This window comes from Triticum dicoccoides, chromosome 7A (genome assembly GCF_002162155.2).
Source record: "Triticum dicoccoides isolate Atlit2015 ecotype Zavitan chromosome 7A, WEW_v2.0, whole genome shotgun sequence".
Classification (NCBI taxonomy): domain Eukaryota; kingdom Viridiplantae; phylum Streptophyta; class Magnoliopsida; order Poales; family Poaceae; genus Triticum; species Triticum dicoccoides.
In genome coordinates, this window is record NC_041392.1 from 98,994,742 (window position 1) to 99,013,932 (window position 19,191).

The 19,191-nt window shown below is 45.9% G+C and overlaps 4 protein-coding genes and 1 pseudogene across 5 annotated transcripts; 3 read left to right on the plus strand and 2 right to left on the minus strand.

Annotated features, from left to right (window-relative positions):
* Positions 1–938: 938 nt before the first annotated feature.
* LOC119327402 (protein SRG1-like) lies at positions 939–3,542 on the plus strand. Of its 2 annotated transcripts, none has more exons than XM_037600511.1 (4): positions 939–1,368; positions 1,463–1,722; positions 1,815–2,142; positions 2,478–3,167. In XM_037600511.1, exons 1-4 carry the CDS (start codon positions 1,126–1,128, stop codon positions 2,493–2,495), a joined length of 849 nt encoding a protein of 282 aa, XP_037456408.1. In that variant the 5' UTR covers positions 939–1,125; the 3' UTR covers positions 2,496–3,167. The 2 variants fall into 2 exon arrangements, with proteins under 2 accessions (XP_037456408.1, XP_037456407.1); XM_037600510.1 differs by lacking the exon at positions 2,478–3,167 and adding an exon at positions 3,188–3,542 and having other exon boundaries at positions 949–1,368.
* Positions 3,543–5,127: 1,585 nt separating this feature from the next.
* On the plus strand, positions 5,128–6,846 carry LOC119327941 (protein SRG1-like). Its single transcript, XM_037600998.1, has 4 exons — positions 5,128–5,379; positions 5,465–5,724; positions 5,810–6,137; positions 6,531–6,846. Exons 1-4 carry the CDS (start codon positions 5,128–5,130, stop codon positions 6,774–6,776), a joined length of 1,086 nt encoding a protein of 361 aa, XP_037456895.1. The 3' UTR covers positions 6,777–6,846.
* Positions 6,847–10,154: 3,308 nt separating this feature from the next.
* LOC119333918 lies at positions 10,155–12,012 on the plus strand. Its single transcript, XM_037606635.1, has 3 exons — positions 10,155–11,071; positions 11,155–11,352; positions 11,496–12,012. The coding sequence occupies exons 1-3, from the start codon at positions 10,169–10,171 to the stop codon at positions 11,814–11,816; spliced, it is 1,422 nt and encodes a 473-aa protein (XP_037462532.1). The 5' UTR covers positions 10,155–10,168; the 3' UTR covers positions 11,817–12,012.
* Positions 12,013–12,909: 897 nt separating this feature from the next.
* Positions 12,910–16,017, minus strand: LOC119331607 (codeine O-demethylase-like). The gene is made up of 4 exons (XM_037604769.1): positions 14,392–16,017; positions 13,961–14,220; positions 13,418–13,748; positions 12,910–13,324 (listed from the first exon to the last, which is right to left on the minus strand). Exons 1-4 carry the CDS (start codon positions 14,623–14,625, stop codon positions 13,076–13,078), a joined length of 1,074 nt encoding a protein of 357 aa, XP_037460666.1. The 5' UTR covers positions 14,626–16,017; the 3' UTR covers positions 12,910–13,075.
* Positions 16,018–16,886: 869 nt separating this feature from the next.
* The window catches only part of LOC119329939, a 16,897-nt pseudogene continuing 14,592 nt past the window's right edge, over positions 16,887–19,191 (minus strand).

Here is a 19,191-nt window from a genome sequence, read left to right on the forward strand (position 1 = left end):
GTGGTGCTATGGTGTCGTTTCCCTCTTGGAGGTGTCATTCATGGAGGTGTACACGCACCGAGGGGCCAGTGGAAGGCTTTTTGGTGGAGCGGTGCTTCAGCTTACACATTGATGGCGGCAGATCTCGGCGGCATGGCGCCGTGGAGACTCGACTTCTGATGCGTGGAGATGGACTCGTGCAGGGAGGTGGCGCTGTCTGGCGTCGTGGTGGCATCGACGGCAACTAGAACGGGCAAGGTTGATGCAGCAGTACTGCACTGAAGATGGATTGGTGGCAGGTGGTTGCGGCGGCTCATACTCGGTAGGCGTCCTGGTTGAGAAGTGCGCCGGACTGGTAGGTATCCCATACCCGGCACGCGTCCTGGTTGGGACCTCAGGTCTTAAATGATATGTTTGGCTGTGCGGTCTGTTTGGTATTAGGCTCAGACTATCAGCATCCCTTCATCAACTAGATAGGAGTGGCGATAGATGTTACCTAGACGGTGGCTTTAGTCTTACTATTGTATGACTTTGTAAAGTCTTGTGTGAATAATTAATAAAGTGGCTACATGCATCGTCTAGATGCAGAGGCCAGGGTACTCCTCCTTTTGTAAAAAAAGTTTAGCAATCCTGTGCAAAAAGTTAAAAAAAATCATTAGTACACTTTGTGGACGTTTGGGCCAGCCGTCTTCATTGAGCCGCATTTGCATTTTTAGTTTGATGATACAGACAGCACGACATGTGTAATGTGTTTAGCTGAAGCTACGTATGTAATGTATGAAGCATCTGCTCTGTAAAATGAGACCCGCTACCGCCGTGGGAGGATATTTCGTGTCGCCAGCCACTAGCTTCATCAGACGCGCTGCGCCGAACAACTTAACTGTTGCTCCCTTATCGGATCAAAACAGATCTTGTCAGGAACGTCAACAACAACACATGACATGTGAGGATCACGATGAGGGCAACCGCAACCTTTGTCCCTTAGCTACCTCCTCTCCTTATCGTCGACGACGTGTGCGACCACCATAATTCCCAGGCTCCCAGCACCTACGACTGATCGTCGAGGCCAGCCGAGGTATCGTCGTCACATAGATCGAGCGCTACTGAAAGACCAAACCAACCACGGAAGGTCGTGCAATCGCATCTATGGAAAGCACAGGGGGAGCGAGACCAACGTCGACGGTGCAGGAGCTCGCCGGCGCCCACGGCAAGCCCGACGTGCCGGCCCGGTACGTCTCACGCAGTCACCACGAAAACGGCCAGCACCCCACCGCGGCGCCGGTCCCTGTCATCGACATCGACCGCCTTTTCAAGCAGGAGGGCGCCGCCGCAGCTGACGGCGAAGAGGCGAAGCTCCGGCAGGCGCTCGAGTCGTGGGGCCTCTTCCTGGTAATTAATCATCTATTCTCTCGTCGCTGAGCGAAATCGATCAAGCTTGCGTGTTGAGCGAGCGTACCGTGTCGTCTGTCGTGTGTGTCCGCAGGTGACTAACCACGGCGTCGACACCTCGGTGATGGACGGCATGATGGTCGCGTCAAGGGAGTTCTTCCGGCAGCCACCCGAAGAGAAACAGAGATACATCAACCTTATCGGGGGCGAGCGGTTCCAGCTCGAGGGGTACGGGACCGACCGGGTGAGCTCGGCGGAGCAGATCCTCGACTGGTCCGACCGCCTCTACCTCAGGGTGGAGCCCGAAGACGAGCGCAGCCTCGCCCTCTGGCCAGCGCATCCTCAAACCTTCATGTGATCAGTGATCACACAAAGATTGATGCGATCGTCGTCTCGAAAAATAATATAGGAAATATCAAGCTCATCAACTCTTTTTTTTTTTACAGGAATCTTCTGCACGAGTTCACCACGAAATGTAGGGTGGTGAAGGATGGACTGGTCCAGGCAATGGCGAGGCTGCTGGGGCTCGACGACGACTATATAATGGACCAGTTTGGGGAGAAGGCTGACACTTACGCTAGATTCAGCTACTACCCGGAGTGCCCGAGGCCGGAGCTTGTGTTCGGCCTGAAGCCCCACTCCGATGGGAGCGTTCTTACCGTGCTCATGGTCGATGACACCATTGGTGGGCTCCAGATTTTGAGAGATGGTGTCTGGTTCGATGTACCAATTGTTCCTCACACCCTGCTGATCAACATAGGAGACCAAACTGAGGTAAACACCATCACCTCCACGCTCGCAGTATGCCAATCGAACCGCTACTGTCTCTGTTCCAGTTCCAAAATATAGAAAGCTTAAATATAAACATTTAGAATATGGAAACATATTTTATTATGAATATAATAGTATTGATTTTGATTTGTTAGATGTTTTATATAAATTCGGTCAAGGTTTACTAAACTTGACTCAAGACAAAACTAGTATGCACTATATTTTAATGTTTGAAGAGACATTTTATCTTTGACCTTTGGTTAAAATATTATTTAGAATTTTAGATGAAAATGTAACATTACAATATTAATGAAGTTGTTCCACAATATTTTTCCCAGATTTATATGAGACAATGAAGATATAGCGTGTCCAGATCATGGTTTTATGCAGAAACTTGAGTCATCTTGCCACCAATGATTTAGTATGGAGTTTATTTCATATATTCTCACTGCTTATTTCTAATTTGTATCTATATCAATATAAAGATCACAGGTTGTAGAAAAATGGCATGCCTCCGTTAATCACACATAAACTTATGGTTCTTAGTTATACTTGTTGTCTCCTAATTATTTAATCCCTAAATTTATTTTGTATACATGACAATTGTTGGTTTTCTTGAAAAAACTATGCGATATTTATTTTATAAAAAATATCTTCGCTTCAGCTTTGCATGCTATTTGAAAATTTCCAAAAAGTGTTTCTAATTCATAGAAAAGTTATACAACGATTGCTACATGTGGGCTTATAATTTTCTTGTGCTTCTAACATCTTTGTTTATGGAAGTATGTAAAATTACATGGTTTTACAATTTTCAAACATGTCAAGGATAACAATGGTAAGAAAAGACGTCATAACAATTGTAGTTTTCTTCCCACATTTGTGATACCAGCCATTATTAACTGTTATATATACATTATATTTCAAAATGATTACGGGTCTACCTCCGCCATGGGTGGATCAGTTAGGAAGGTGGTCAGAGGTGAAAATATTCATCACACATCGAAAAGTCCCCCAAACTCTTGGCCTAATCATAAAAAAATTGTAACAGATAATGAGCAATGGAATCTTCAAAAGCCCCGTGCATAGAGTTGTGACAAATGCTGAGAAAGAAAGGCTATCGCTGGCTCTATTCTACTCGGTTGATCCTGAGAGAGAAATTGAGCCAGCGACTCAGCTGGTAGATGAGAAGAGACCAGCGTTGTACAGAAAGGTCAAGGTGAAGGACTACATTGCTGGACTCTATGAACATGTGTCTCAAGGAACGATGGTTATTGACACAGTGAAGATATAAATAAGTGTGGTATCATGTTGGTAATGCAAAACGTGTAATCGTTCTAGGAACAATGTATCTCCATATATTGTTGCATGTTAACTCTATTAAGTACTCCCTTTGTTCAGCATCACATGTCAGTCTTGAATTTTGCTGCCATCCGGGCAAAGCTCCGGTCAGTGGTCGGTGGTGGAGGGACTCTTGCTAACATGGGCATGAAGGTCGTGGGCATGGCGGCGGATCGCGGCGCCAATTTTGTTGGCGGGCTGTCCTTCCTAGTGAACGACAGCAGGCTAGTGGTGGAACGCTCCTCCGTGTCTTCTCTTGGGTGCCTCACCTTCTGGTTGTGCTGCTCAGCCTGAGCATGGCATGGGTCGGTGGTCATCGTTGCTGGCGGAGCTTTGATCTACGGATGTTGGCTGGGCTTGATCTACGGCGTGGTGATTGTTGTTGCCATCGTGCGATGATACCCATCGTTCTGATCTAGCCAAACATGGGTGGGTTTCCGGAGCGGTCGTCCCATCACCTAGATTCACCCGTGGGGGGTGACCACTCTGGCCTGCGGCAACAGTCTTGATGCAGACTGCGATGGCCACCTAAAGTTCTTTGGAAGGGTTTCTCCCTTCAGATCCGAAGGTTGACTTCGGCAGCAAGATGCAAACTATGGACAACGGTTTGACGCATTGGGATGTTTGTGCAGCAACGGTGGTCGCACATCGCACGTAGATGCTGGGTTCACGAAAAAGTGGTGGTGACAACATATGAGTGATATCGATGGTGGTGCTAATCAAGCACCCCGATCACGAGCTTCGGGGTGAAAACCTAGGTCTGATCCGAATTGGTTATACCTGGCAATGGCGATGTTTTTACCATCGTTACCTTGCTAGAGGCATTGCTCGGACTAATTCTTCAGGGTGAAAACCCAGATTCTAGCATTTTGTGGTTGGATCCTGCGACGACAGCGTTTGATCGCCACTCCTATTCTGAAAGCGTTGTTGATGAGTAAACTTGTCATTTGTGTGATGTCATGACATGATTGGTGTGGATATGGTCATTGTTGTAGTTTGCCGATCACGAAACTGATTAGTTTGGTTTTTTTTCCTCGCTTGCTCATATCTTTGGTCTTGCATGACTTTGCCATTTGCCGATGTGTTTTTTTGTGTTCGTGTTGGCTGTGTGCATTCTATCTATGCAGCGATCAGGTGTGTACACTTAATGCTTCATTTTAAGCTAATAAAATCCACTCTTTGTGGAGAAAAATGATTTCATTTATCGTCCATGGTTCAGCCCTATGCCACATGCCCACCGTATATATAATACGGCAGCCAGCCTAGTGCCAGTTTTTTTTTTTTTTGCGCGGTCAGCCTAGTGACTGTTAGGTGCAACTCAAACCTTATCGTGTTTGAGTTTACTGAAAAATTTGAAATTTAAGGCTATCAATTTATTTTACTTTAGCAGCAATGACAACTCCTCTGATCGGCGGCTAGCCGGCTACACCTCTGATCGGCACGTTGTCGCTCGCTGACAGCCGGCGACATATCACATAACATAGCATGTGGAGACGAGGATGGCCGAGACTGCAACATTCGTCCGTAGTACTGAAAGATGGGCACGATAACAACAGTGACCAACGGGAAAATATTGTCGCACGTCACGTTGAACGAGCGCTACTTTTCTACTGAAGAGACCACATGATGGCTGGTGGGATTGGTGTATCTATGGAAAGCACGGGGGGAGCGAGAGCGCCCACGACGGTGCAGGAGCTGGCCGGCGCCCTCGCCGCGCCCGTCGTGCCGGCCCGGTACGTCGTGCGCGGACAACACGACCACGACCAGCAGCCTGCGACGGCGGTAGTGGCGCCAATCCCTGTCATCGACCTCGGCCGCCTTTTCAAGCTGGACGACACCACCGCTTCTGCCGAGGAGGCAGCGAAGCTCCGGCTGGCGCTTGAGTCGTGGGGTCTCTTCCTGGTAAGCAGTGATAACGACTTGAAATTTTGGAGCGGTATCAAGCGACAAGCGTCGGTGTTAAGCATACCATGTTGTGCCCCTGCAGGTGACTAACCACGGCGTAGATGCCGCCGTGATGGATGGCATGATGGCCGCTTCGAGGGAGTTCTTTCAGCGGCCACCGGAAGAGAAGCAGAGATACACCAACCTGATCGGCGGCGAGCGGTTCCAGCTCGAGGGGTACGGGACCGACCAGGTGAGCTCGCCGGACCAGATCCTAGACTGGTCCGACCGCCTCTTCCTCAAGGTGGAGCCGGAGGACGAACGGAGCCTCGCCCTCTGGCCGGCGCACCCCGAAACCTTCAGGTGACCGATCTCACAAACATGAATAATGTGATATATCTGAAAATTGTACTGTTGAGGATATATTGTTCTTGGTTTTCATGTTCAGGGATCTTCTTGACGAGTTCACGAATAAATGTGGGGAAGTGAAGGATGGTCTGCTCCGGGCAATGTCAAAGCTGCTGGAGCTCCACGATGACTACTTCGTGGACCAGCTTGGGGAGAGAGCTGACACTTATGTTAGATTCAGCTACTACCCAGAGTGCCCAAGGCCGGAGCTCGTGTTCGGCCTTAAGCCCCACTCTGATGGGAGTGTTCTTACCGTGCTCATGGTCGATGACGTTGTTGGTGGCCTGCAACTCCTTAGAGACGGCGTTTGGTGGGATGTACCGGTCGTGCCCCACACCCTACTGGTCAACGTAGGAGACCAAACTGAGGTAAACACCGTTCCCTAGCTCATGGTTAAAGAAAAGGCAAATATCAATGTAGCATGTATTCAAGAATAAATGAGTTATGTATAAAGTACACAATATAGTTAGATGTGTGCATCGCAGTGAAGCAGAGACCAGGGGCACCCGTCTTAAAAATACTTCTGAATATTGTGTATGATTTTTATTGCATGATAATTAATATTTACTATAATAATGTATGATTTTATGCTAACATATCCATATAAAACATAACAATAAAACTTACATGTTGGGGACATATGTGTCACACCTCTTTTCTACGGAGGAAAGAAAGTGTCACACACATAACCCTTGAACATTAATATTTTTTTGTTAAAAATAGCCAAGCTCTTCATCGCTCTTTCATGGTTTATGGCACAGATAATAAGCAATGGGATCTTCAAAAGCCCTGTGCATAGGGTTGTCACAAATGCTAAGAAAGAGAGGTTATCAGTGGTTTTGTTCTACTCCGCTCGTTCTGAAAGAGAGATCGAGCCAGCTACTCAGCTGGTAGACGAGAAGAGGCCGGTGTTGTACAGAAAGATCAAGGTCAAGGACTACATTGCTGGACTCTATGAACATGTCTCTCAAGGGACAATGGTTATCGACACGGTGAAAATATTCTAAGTGCGGTGTCATGTGTTTCATGCAAATTCTTTTGCCATTCTGGGACCAATATACTCATCTGTTATTTGCATGCCGACTGTCAAGTGTCTTAAGTACTCCTTTTGTTAAACAACCCATGCCGTTTTCAGGTTTTTTGTGTGGTCTTCTGTGCATTGTTGTTTTGGACATTTTCCAGTTTTGTTGTTTTTTGATGATATAAAATAAACTATTTATAAATCAACACTAAGAACAATCTCATATGATCATGAAAAATTGTACAAATACAAAATCATAAAGAATATCTTTATTGGAAGGCTGTAAGTACCGACTAAAAATAACTATTTACAAACTTAGAACTAACTATTTTCATCTCATTAGAACTACAAATACCGATAAAAAGTTAACTAAAAACATAAAACAAATCAGATTTGAAAAGGTTCACAAATTTGAAAACAGTTTATGAATTTGAAAAAAGGTTCATTACTCTGACAAAAGTTCGTGAGCTTGAAAAAGAAATTGCAGATTGGAGAAACATTCATTGATTTGACAAAAAATCATGAAATTGAAAAAAGTTCATGAGTTTGAAAAAGTTCACGGTTTTGAAGAAAGTTCATAAATTTGAAAAAAAGTTTGCGAGATTGAAAAAGGTTCACGAATTGGAAAAACATTCACGAATTTGGAAGTTCACGGATGTTTTTTCATATGACACAATTGGAATGTCGATGTTTGGAGGCGTTTAGATCATATATAATATGGATCGTTCGACCCAAATATTTAAGAGGTTATCTTTCCTCCTCCACAGGAAAATCTTCATCCTCCTCCCGCCGGCTCCGTCATCGATCCGCCCCACGTCTCCAACTTGAAAGTTGAACCGGAGATGGTTAATGAAGATATCATTGAGTTGATGGCTGTTGTGTATAATTGTGATCATTTTGTGAACAAGCATGCCGACTCCTTGCGGCCTGCTGGTGAGCTCCTGAAAAAGATTTCAAACATTGACTCTCAGAATTGGGGCCTAGTTAAAGTAGCGACTGCTCTCAAGATACTATGCTACCCTGAAGAGAAACTTCCCGGCGATCCTCTGGAGGCTTTCTCAGCGGAAGAGTATTCCAAGTTGGTGAATGATGGACCTCGATAGGAAGGTAAATTTTTGAAGGTGTCTTGCAAGATTATCTTCGAAGAAATGATATCGGTCCGTCGCCATAGGAATAGGATGTTAAGACTCTTGGACCATCACGTGAGGGAGGCAAGAAAAGCATATGATGTCGGAGAAGCTTCGACGAGCATCCCCTCAAAAAAGAGGCAACGCTTCGATGGGGCGGCTACTGAGCCGACGAAAAAATTACGCTGGCCTCTGAAGCCGCTCAAGCCGCCACAGGCTTGCCGTCAGTGCACCATGGCTACAGCCCCTTCCCAGGTGCGAGAGTGCTCCTGTTTGGACGAGCCGAGTAGGGATAGCTGTGCTCTGTTGTCGAAGATACAAGCGTTACGGTGCTTCAAGATGGTCACGAACCTGTGGAGCCGCGTAAAGACACTAGGTAGTTTATGAACCGAGCTAATTAAGCTCATCACCTTTTACATTTTCATGTTTTCTGATACTAAGGCACCATCGCCTGTGATACTTACGGGGTGTGCAATAGGCACGATCCACATCTCGATTCGTTTCTCCTCGTATAGTCGTATCGCAGCAAGCCAGCCGGGAGTTAGCTGCTTCTTTATTTTCTTGATAAAATAGGGAAAAAAAAAGACAGCAGAAGACGATATGTAACGTTTTGCAGCGGAGGACGTGACATTCACACCGGTGCGTGGTCGAGAAAGCTCTTCTCTCGCTACGACGCCTCCTTCTGCCTTTCGTGCCCACACCTCGCCACAAAATGGCGAAGCCAAACGCCTCATTCATACCACCAATGATATGCCACGCTCCATTTTGGGTAGAGACATTCCACAACGTCCCCGTCAGTGTCAGAAAGGACACATGTGATAGTGTATCGATCATAGTAAAAAATTCATTGTTTGGCGCTTGGCTCTGTTGTTTCACAAAGATGCTCAGCCAGCTCTCTATCAAAGAGGGCCCATATGCATCTGGTCATTAAGCATTCAAGCAAAGAATGCCACCATGAGTCTGACAGCTACACATGGACTTGTTTGACATGTTTCTATGTGCTCTCACATCCTCTGTGGGTAGAGAATGTCTGGCTAATCTCCATAAGAACATGCGGATTTTACCTGTCAATGGAGTTTTCCACGAGAGCTTCCATGAGGTCGTGCCTCAGCCGTTGCTCAAAGAGCCTGACGAGCCATCCAGTCATTCTTCTCATCTCAGCTTCGTATGTATCATGATTCTATATGTGAATCTGATCAAGAAACAACCAAGATGCAGTTAAACCGAGCTCAAGTGAACACTAAAATAAAAAATCAAATAATTTTGAATTTTTTTGTTGCAAACGTTGACAAAATATTTTGATTGCTTGCAATGTTTCATCATCGATGACATTCATGCAAGAGGTGGCAAAAAAACGATGCTCCAAAAATATTATTTTCAAAATCATTTTGGAGTATTGTTTTTTTTACCACGTCTTCCATGAGTATCATTTCGTGATGAAACTTTGCAAACAATAAAAATAGTTGTCAATGTTTGCTAAAAAATATTAGATTTTTTTGATTTTTATTTATTTTACTGTTCACTCGCGCTCTTAGAAAGGCACTTTGGGAAATATCCGTTCTTTTTGAAGTATATATGATTTTTGTAGGGGTTCGAACTTCGAAGTATATATGATGCTTGATGCTGTTAAATTGTGGGCTGCACTACCACTTATGGACTTGGGCTTTGTTAATTGGATCAAAGAGAATTCCGCACAAAAATTGGGTCACTCCGGGGAGATGGGATCGGTGAGGACGCTTGCTTGTAGGGCTTCGCACCGATGGAAACGAGATCGGGGCGTCGCCGCTCGCCTCCACCGCCACCGCCGCCGCATGTAGCTCACCGCCGCCGTAGTCCACAAGATGCCGACCTCATCAGCGACCTCCCCGACGATGTCCTCCTCCTGGTGCTGGTGCGCCTACGCTGCGTCCGTGCCGCCGCGCGCACCGGGCTCCTCTCGCGCCGGTGGCGCGGCCTCTGGACCTGCCTCCCGGATCTCACCTTCCGTGGCGTCCCGCCCGCCACCGTCGAATCGGCGCTCGCCAGTTTCGCTGCTTCGCCGACAGTGCCCCTCCTCGACATCTGCATCCGGGTGGGACATACAGCTGCCCAAGCCAGCTCGTTGCTGCGCGCCGCCGCTGTACTCTCTCCGGCGGAGCTATTCTTCGACTTCCCGGGGTCTAGTAAGGTAGTTCTGAGCCAGATGGACCGCATCGAGCTGCCGTGCTTCGACCGCACCATATTGATCAAGCTGGAGACCTGGTTCTGCGTCATGCCGCCGCCGGCCGGCGAGTTCACTGCGCTGGAGAGGCTGTCCCTCAAAGCCTGCATCCTGAACCTTGGCACCTTTACGCCACAGTCAGCTGGCGAGTTCCCCGCGCTCAAGACGCTGGCCCTTGACGGCGACATTGTTGACCTTGGCACCTTCCTGAACCGCTGCCCACGATTGCACAACATCAGTATCACCTTCCGTAGTGTCGCGTCTGGCTCACACGAAGCGGCGCTAGCCACACTCGAAGCTGTGGCGGCACACGGTGGTGTCTCAGTGTCCGTACTCGGCATCCACCTCGGTAGTGCACATGGTACCGATGCCACCCTTCTCCGCGCCGCAGCGAGGCTCTCCCGGCAAGAGCTCGTCTTCACTCACCTAATTGACACACTATATGACCAGAAGTATAGGAATGTCAACCTGCCCTGTTTTCCCCATGCCGTCTCGATCAAGATTAAACTGTATCAAATCTGCTTCACACGGCTTCTTGGTGGCAAGTTCTCCAAGCTCGACAGTATGATCCTTAAAGGATGCATCATCCACGACCTTAGCACCTTGGTTTCCCTCTGCCCATGCCTTCGTGTGCTGAAGGTGAAGGCAGGTATGTCCAAATGTGAGATCACGATCCACTCAACATCGCTGCAGGAGATTGTCCTGTATTACTATACGGAATGCCGTGGCGTTGACATTGTGACTCCCATGCTTAAGCAATTGACAATGGATTTTGAGGCTGACAAAGACATCAATGTGTTCATATCGGCACCAATGCTGGAGAGTGTCTCGTTGGAACGCTCTTATATAGGTTTGCCCATTGTGTTTGATTTTTGGCACCTTCACTCTCTGAGCTTAGATAGACAGGGGTTGGTCAGAAACAACCATGTCCTCTATGTTTCCATGTATGCCTTGGTATGTCTTCTGTCCTGCTCAATTTACTGGATTTACCGACTAAATTAGTTTTATGCATGACACCCTGCCATAATATTTTGCAGAATTCCTCGAGTGTAGAACTGGACTTTGCCCAAGAAATAGAGAAAATTCTGATTACCGACTTCTCTGTATTGGACCTAAGCCTCGAGGCAAAGGGGCACGTGTATGGGGCAACTTTGTTGCGTCTCTTTAGCGTGCCCCGGGTTCATACTGGTTTGAAATTGCTGAAGGTCATCCTACTGAGATTGAGGAAGTCCGAGGTAATTCTTCCATGTAGTTATATATCTCGCATTCATAATACTTGTTAAACACAATTTCTATTGGTAGCCATGAGATAAGATCTTTAGTACGTAGCTTAGCATGAATAAATATAGTACACTGTAATACTGTTCATTTGCTTTAGGTGGTACAATCATGCCCAGGGAATTGTCCATGTGATTCTCCCAAAAATTGGAGAAGCCAAAGTATCTCCATGGTTCATCTAGAAGAAGTGGAAATCAAAGGCCTAAAAGGAGAAGATCATGACTTTGATGTCTTGAAATTGATTCTTAGATGTGCACCGTCTCTTAAAAGGATGACCGTGGAACTGGAAACTGGGATTAAATCACATGGCCACGGAGATTGCACCAAGGAAATCAACAGCATCTCACTGGAGTATCTTTCCGTGGATTTTCATGTTTATCTCCAAGGAAATCAACAGCATGCGTTTTCATCACGCTCCTAGGGACTAAATCATATGATGTGACTCTGGAGGCTGCACCTGCTCTAAGAATGTCTACACCATCTCCTTGGGGTATCCTTCCATGAATTTCCATGCTCGGTTCTCTGGTGAACTTGGTGCTGCATGCATGTCCATCAGCGATTCCTGGTATTCATTTGAAGAACCTAAACTCTTGCTAAATCTCTTTGAACCTGTTGCCTGTTGCCTACAAATACTCTACTAAGAAACTTATACAGTGTTGTCGGTATCTTCAGCTAATTTAGAGCACGGCATTTCGACACTTTTTTTCATGCTTCGTATTTGTATTTTGCACAGTGAAAACGTACCAAACCTATTCATCATATATAGGTTGTCCAGGCAATGCATGCTGATGAGCACCAGGCAGCCATATAGCATAGTGTATCCACCTCCCGAAAATGCATCCAAATCGAGCTGTGTACACATCCACGTTTCCGAACAATGACATTTTCTGTGCTATGCATCAGCGGATTTTCTTGGGTTTCGAATAAAACTATAAATGCACGTGGCTGTAGTAGGCCTCTAGATCATCTCCCAACTGCTAAAACCCGGAGGAGAGATCACAGATTACGCTCTTTGGACGGCATTATGTCAAATTAGAAATTGTGAGGCTGGACTGACATGTTGGCCTAATGCGATTGTCGAAATCACTAGTTAAGGCTCTGGAATACTCGCTGGCCATAACCGGTGTCGACGGGCTGGACCCGGCAATGGACCCGAGGAGCGACCTGCGGCGGACGCTTTCGCCGGTGCTCAACCTCACGATCTACATCAAGGAGTTCGACAAGTTCCTAGGATTCAGTAACATAGTTTCAAGATTTCATAAATAATAAACTAATATTTTAAAAAAGAATCGGCCACACTTATGTCATGAAACCGAATTCCCATGATATATGTATTGGCAAACTGTGGCATCCATGCAGAGTACACCATGCCAAGATGTCTTTGTCAGTCTCATGCAACATGGTCCTAACACTGGCGTCAACATTTGAACATCATAAAAATGATTTATTCACTCATGGGGATATGATTTATATGTTTTTAAGAAAAAAAACTAGTACAGAAGAAGGAAGGGAAGGGACACTGAGCTGATAAGAGAATATGGAAGTGTTCACAGAGCGTATTTATGCAAACTCAAACATAAACCGGACTAATTCTTCATTTTAACCAGATTCATCCTCTGTAAGTTCATCAATTATTTACTTTCCAATGGGTACTGTGGCATGAAAGTACAGTTATCTCACTTAGATCTTGAATGCATCGGCTATTCGTGCTCCTCGGCCTTGAGAGAAATGTTCAAGTTGCGTGACTAGTAAGTCCTTGGCCTTCATTTTCCTGTACCGTGCCGGTTGCTCATCACTCAACAGATGAGCTATTGGCCCAATCTCTTGATCAGGGTCCACACCATAGAACATGGCCACTGATATCCTCTCTTTATCGGCATTAGTCACAACTCTATGCACTGGCCCTGTGAAGATCCCGTTGGTCATTATCTGCCAGAGAAATGGTCAGGTGAAACTCATCAAGAATTTGAGTATAGTGGTATCATATGGGAGACAATTTACTGGAGGTTCAGAGATAGTCACCTCCATTGCAAAACCAATGTTGATCAGCAGGGTGTGCTTACACACAGCTGGAACATTGTACCAGGTTCCATCTCTAAGATATTGCAGCCCAGCGACATCTTTGTCCATGAGAAGAACCGTGAGAACAGAGAAATCCGCGTGAGGCTTGACGCCCAGGACAAGATCAGGTCTTGGACACGGCGGGACGTAGTTGAATCTAGCATAAGTGCGTGCATTACTGTTAAACTGATTAACGAAGCAGTCTTCATCAAGCTCCAAAAGCTTGGCTATTGCCCTAAGGATTTCGCCTTTGATTCTCTTGCATCTCAATGCGTATTCGTGCAGATCATCCCTGCAAACAGAGCTCAGGTAGTCCAATTAAACCAAGCCTAGTTTACTAGTGTCTGTTTTGTTTCTGTAGCCCATGTCACTCAAGACATAAATAAGCAAACCCGCAAAGAAAAAGACATAAATAAGCAAATGAATTTTCTTCTACAAAACAGACAACAAAGAAAGAAACATTTGAACACAGGTATCTGTGACACGGTGCCGCTGATAGATTACCTGAAAGATTTGGGATGTGTTGGCCAATGTGCAAGGTTTCTCCCACCCTCTGGCTCAATTCTAAGATGCAGACGATCAGACCAGTCTAAAATCTGATCTTGAGTTTTCACCTGGTCATTTCCATACCCTTCTACCTGGAAATGTTTCCCGCCTATCAGGTTACTGCATTTTTTCTTCTCTTCATGTGGTAGGTGAAAAAATTCCCTTGATGCAGTCATCACAGAATCCATCAAAGAGGTCTCCATTCCATGGTTAGAAACCTGGTACACAGGCTGATGCGTGTCATAGAAAAGCAAGTACTCTAGAAGTAAAAAATGCAAGACAAAGATTTTTTTCTCCCTGAGATAATGGAATAGCCAACTCTTGCAACTTATGCGTCGTGAGATGCACAAAGACAAGAGAGAAGGGTAGGATAAGGAGGAAAAGCTGACCTTGAAGAATCCCCAGCTCTGCAACGCAGATCGCAGCTTGGTGGCTTCCTCTGCATCGTTGGATGCAGATAGTAGGTCGAGATCTATGGTTGGGATCAGCTCTGGTAACTCGGCACCAGCCAGGTGCCCGCCAAGATCTTCATGCTCTCTAAGCAAGTACCGGCTCGGCGGCTCTTGCACGGTTGCAGCCAGTTGCTGCACAGAGTTTGGCAACCTCCATGACTCATCAGCCATTGGAGTTCTAGGATGTGTCACCTTTGCTTATCCTGGTCTGCTCTGCCTTTGGTTGTTGTGCATGAGCTATTTTGAAGGAAGAGCGGCACTAAGCAAGATGGATGACTTCATTTTTAATTAGCAAGTTGTCTTAATCTCAATCTGCGTGGTCTGTCGTGCATGCGATGCTGAATGTGATTATGAAGTCCAAAAGACTGACGGGCAGTCGGTTCTTACTTACAGAATTGGTTTATGTTTCAACTGTCTGATTAGTATGTGCTATATGTGGACACTTTTGTGTCACTGTATGCCATCTGCAGGTCACTTCATATCTCTTTCCGTTCAAGTGTTATCCCCTTGTTGTACATTATCTTCTACCGTGTTAAATTTCTATTTCAGATAGGTGCTTCCTATCCTGTCTATCGGTTCCCTATTTTTCTCGTATTATCGCTAGTAACTGATAGCTGGGACCATGCTGATTAAGACAAAGTCAGCTTGGTAATCAAGAATTGGGTATGCCTCGCCAACAATATTCTAAACTAGAGTGACCTGACAAAGCCACAATCTTTTAACAGAGTGAAATAAGCAAGGGGACAAACTACATCAGGATAATCGTTTCCAGCTAGTATGACAAATGAGGCTGTGAGAACCCAAGAGTTGACCATAGGATGAGAGAAAGATTCCACAGTGGACCATACATCAAAGCGTTTCAGATAATCTAACTGGGAGAGGCCTTCCATTGTCGCCAATCTTATTAAACACAGTTTATTATCTCATTCATGTCAATGCTGATGTAGCCTTGATCCGGAGTAGTTTATGAATTATCTTGGTAAAACTAGTAAACCAGCTAACCCGCCCCCCACGCACACGCACAAGAGTAAACAAACAAAAACTTGGTAAAAACCGGTGTCAGTGGTCTAATCTTGGTTCATCTGAAGTACCCCATCAGCGTGTTTGCCAAAATGCGTAGTTGAATTTTGCAGTTACATTCCATCTTCCGGGCACCCCCAAGCACACACTTGAATTTCGCCAGTAGGAAAATATGCAGAAAAGTAGAACTATTCTAAAACGGTGGCACTACTTTCTACTTTGATTCACAAAATCATCATTTGTCAATCAGTTCTCATGTCATGGGTTCAGATCTCAGAACATGGCAACGGGGAACTCATACAATCGACCCGAACAAACAAACCTCTGTAGGTGCAATCGCAAATCCAACTCTGGTTCCGGGAGTCGGCTCGAGGGTAAGAAGGAAAGAGCACACGCATTCATTTTTGGGCTGATGAGAAGTGGGGGATAGGATTCAGATCAGTTAAATGCATGTGCTCTTTGCTTCTTACCTCGAGGCGACTCCCCGCATGGGGGGTAGGCGTTTCCTTGGCGAGTCTGGCGGGCCCTCCTCCGCCGGCTCCCGCTGGGACCTCGCATCCCCTGCCACGGTTCGCCGGTTCCAGCGACACGGTGCTCAGCGTTGGCAGCGGACGGACAGTACTGGCTGGTAGCGAGCAGGCTATAGCGGTCAGCGAAGGCAGGGATCAGAGGCATTTGGGCGGCACAATGACAGGATACCGATGGCGTGGAGGCGGGCGGAGCCATAGCGCAAGCAGCAGGAAGCATGCGTTTAGCAGTGAGGAGATCATCCGATCTGCGAGGTCGAGGCTGGTGGAGGCTGGCTGTCGACACGAGTCCTGGCCGGCTGCGAACTCTGCTCGTGATGTGTGCGCACGTAACATGGCGGCTTGGATTGGCGACCGATCGATCCATCGTAAAACAGTTACGAAGCATCGCGTATAGGTATAAAAATTGTAAAAAACCTGGGCGGGCCATGGCCCGGTTTAGCCCCAACAAATCTCCGCCCCTGTGCTACTGTGTGCTATTGACAGTTCGTGCTTGAATTTTGGAGTTGTCTTTTATCTTCCTTTTTAAATAATTTGTATGAGTGCATCATGGATATCTCGACTAGCTCTTGATGTCGTATGTAGATGCCCGATATACTTGATATCAACTTAATATTCATATATTACCCTTTAACGAAATTTACATAATTCGCAAAAAAGGGAAAAATACGCCGTGACACCAAATTCCTGAAGGGAAGTATCTTGGCAAAAGGTGACATCCATGGAGTACACCATGCCAAACATGTCTGTCAGTTCCACACAACATGACAGTGACTAGTGCTGACATTTTTACACCCTAAAAATCATTATTCACCATGTTATGGGAATAGGATTTATGCATTTCGAAGAATAAAGGCTACGGAGCATATAAGAAGGAACGGTGGAGACACTTGAGCAGATAAGAGAATATGAAAGTGCCCAGAGAGCATGTTAATACAAACAAACATAAACCAGACTGATTCTTCATTTTAACCAGATTCACTCCCTGTAAGTTCACCAATTATTTACTTTCCATGGGTATTCTAGCATGGAACTACAGCCATCTTACTTAGATCTTCAGTGCATCGGCAATTCTTGGTCCTCGGCCTCCAGCGTAATGTTCATGGTGCAACACTAACAAGTCCTTGGCCTTCATTTTCCTGTATTAATTGTGCCGGTTGCTCCTCACTTAACAGATGAGCTGTCGGCCCAATCTCTTGCATGGGATCCACACCATAGAACATGGCCATTGATATCCTCTCTTTATTGGCATTAGTCACAACTCTACGCATTGGCCCCATGAAGATCCCGTTGGTCATTATCTGCACGAGGAACGGTCAGGCGGAAGCATGGTTTTCACTTTCAGTGAGATTTCGGTGAAATTCACTGAATTTCAGTAATTTCAGCAGACACTGAAATATTACGTTTCGGCCAAAATATTTCAGCAATTTCAGTATAGCACAACAATTTCAATATTTTTCAAAATATTTTTTAAATTTTTTAAATTTTTAATTGAATTCAAGTGAATATTTCGGTCATTTGGCTGAAATGGAAACTGAAATCACTGAAATTCACTGAATTTCAGTGATTTCGGTTGGTGCTGAAATTTTTCTGAAACTGAAATTGAAAACCATGGGCGGAAGTCACCAAGAAGACAAGAACTTCATATGGGAGAAAAATTACTGGAGGTTCAGAGATGGTCACCTCCATTGTAAGACCAATGTTGATCAGCAAGGTGTGGTCACACACAGCTGGAACATTGTACCAGGTTCCATCTCTAAGATATTGCAGCCCCACGACGTCTTTGTCCATGAGAAGAACCGTGAGAGCAGGGAAATCGGCATGAGGCTTGATGCCCAGGACAAGATCAGGTCTTGGACACGGAGGGGAGTGGTTGAATCTAGCAAAAGTGGGGGCGTTGCTGTTAAACTGATTAACGAGGCAGTCTTCATCAAGCTCCAGAAGCTTGGCCATTGCCCGAAGGCTTTGATTCTCTTGCACTTCAATGCGTATTCGTGCAGATCATCCCTGCAAACAGAGCTCAGGTAGTCCAATTAAACCAAGCCTAGTTTACTAATGTCTATTTTGTTTCTGCAGTCCCTGTCAGGTTCCGTAACTCACGACAGGAATAAGCAAATGAACTCTTTTCTACAAAGCAGACAAGATAGAAAGATCCGTTTGAAGTATCCCTGATAGATTACCTGAACGATTTGGGATGTGTAGGCCAATGGGCAAGGTTTCTCCCACCCTCCGGCTCAACCCTAAGGTGCAGTCGATCAGACCAGTCCAATCTCTGATCTTGAGCCCACACCTGGTCATTGCCATACCCTTCTACCTGGAAATGCTTGCCATCTATCAGGTTACTGCATTTCTTCTTCTCTTCGAGCGGTAGGTGAAAAAATTCCCTTGATGGGGTCATCACAGAATCCATCATAGTGGTCTCCATTCCATGGTTAGAAACCTGGTCACACAGGTTGATGCGTGTTACAGAAATAACAAGTACACCATGAACCAAAAATGCAAAAAAGAGTCAATCTTAGGAACAGGAAACTCGAGAACGAAGTAATAAAGAAACTGACCTGGAAGAATCCCCAGGTCTTCAGCGCTGACAGCAGCTTGGCGGCTTCCTCAGGATCGTTGGATGCAGACAGCAGGCCAAGATCAATTGTTGTGATGGGCTCCGGCATCTCGGCACCAGCAAGGTTCCCACCAAGCAGTTCTTGCTCTCTGAGCAAGTACTGGCTTGGTGGTTATTGCATGTTGGCAGACAGTTGCTGCACTGAATTCGGCAGCCTCCATGACTCATCAGCCATTGGAGTTCTTGCATATTTCTTTGCTGATCCTGGTGGTCTGCTCTGTCTCCCTGGTTGTTGTGCTCTCTTGAAGGAAGATGTTGCCCTATGCAAGATGTAGTTGCCTTCATCTCAGTACAGATTGTCATCAATGAGTAGGACAGTCACCAACCACTACAACAAACACCAAAAAGATCAGAGTGATGATGGCTACTCCTTTTTTCTACAGAAGAAAACCTAATAAGCCAAAACAAGCTATATAAGAGGACAAGCGAGGGGACAGACATAACATGGCATGTGTTGCCATGTACTCTGCATTTTACTACACAGGTGTATATATTCACCAGTTTGTACTTTTCACTAACTGCCAATCGGTGTATGGGTTACTAAGAGCATCTCTAGCCGCGCCCCCAACAGCC

Bases quoted from the DNA above. Each gene is read 5' to 3' on its own strand.
- LOC119327402 (XM_037600510.1), top strand. From the start codon at position 1,126: ATGGAAAGCACAGGGGGAGCGAGACCAACGTCGACGGTGCAGGAGCTC. The intron at 1,723-1,814 runs GTGATCAGTGAT...TTTTTTTTACAG, and splicing joins GCGCATCCTCAAACCTTCAT to GAATCTTCTGCACGAGTTCA. The intron at 2,143-3,187 runs GTAAACACCATC...AAATTGTAACAG, and splicing joins ACATAGGAGACCAAACTGAG to ATAATGAGCAATGGAATCTT.
- LOC119327941 (XM_037600998.1), top strand. From the start codon at position 5,128: ATGGAAAGCACGGGGGGAGCGAGAGCGCCCACGACGGTGCAGGAGCTG. The intron at 5,380-5,464 runs GTAAGCAGTGAT...GTGCCCCTGCAG, and splicing joins AGTCGTGGGGTCTCTTCCTG to GTGACTAACCACGGCGTAGA. The intron at 6,138-6,530 runs GTAAACACCGTT...TTTATGGCACAG, and splicing joins ACGTAGGAGACCAAACTGAG to ATAATAAGCAATGGGATCTT.
- LOC119333918 (XM_037606635.1), top strand. From the start codon at position 10,169: ATGCCGCCGCCGGCCGGCGAGTTCACTGCGCTGGAGAGGCTGTCCCTC. The intron at 11,072-11,154 runs GTATGTCTTCTG...AATATTTTGCAG, and splicing joins ATGTTTCCATGTATGCCTTG to AATTCCTCGAGTGTAGAACT. The intron at 11,353-11,495 runs GTAATTCTTCCA...CATTTGCTTTAG, and splicing joins TGAGATTGAGGAAGTCCGAG to GTGGTACAATCATGCCCAGG.
- LOC119331607 (XM_037604769.1), bottom strand. From the start codon at position 14,625: ATGGCTGATGAGTCATGGAGGTTGCCAAACTCTGTGCAGCAACTGGCT. The intron at 14,221-14,391 runs GTCAGCTTTTCC...CCTGTGTACCAG, and splicing joins AGAGCTGGGGATTCTTCAAG to GTTTCTAACCATGGAATGGA. The intron at 13,749-13,960 runs GTAATCTATCAG...CTCTGTTTGCAG, and splicing joins ACACATCCCAAATCTTTCAG to GGATGATCTGCACGAATACG.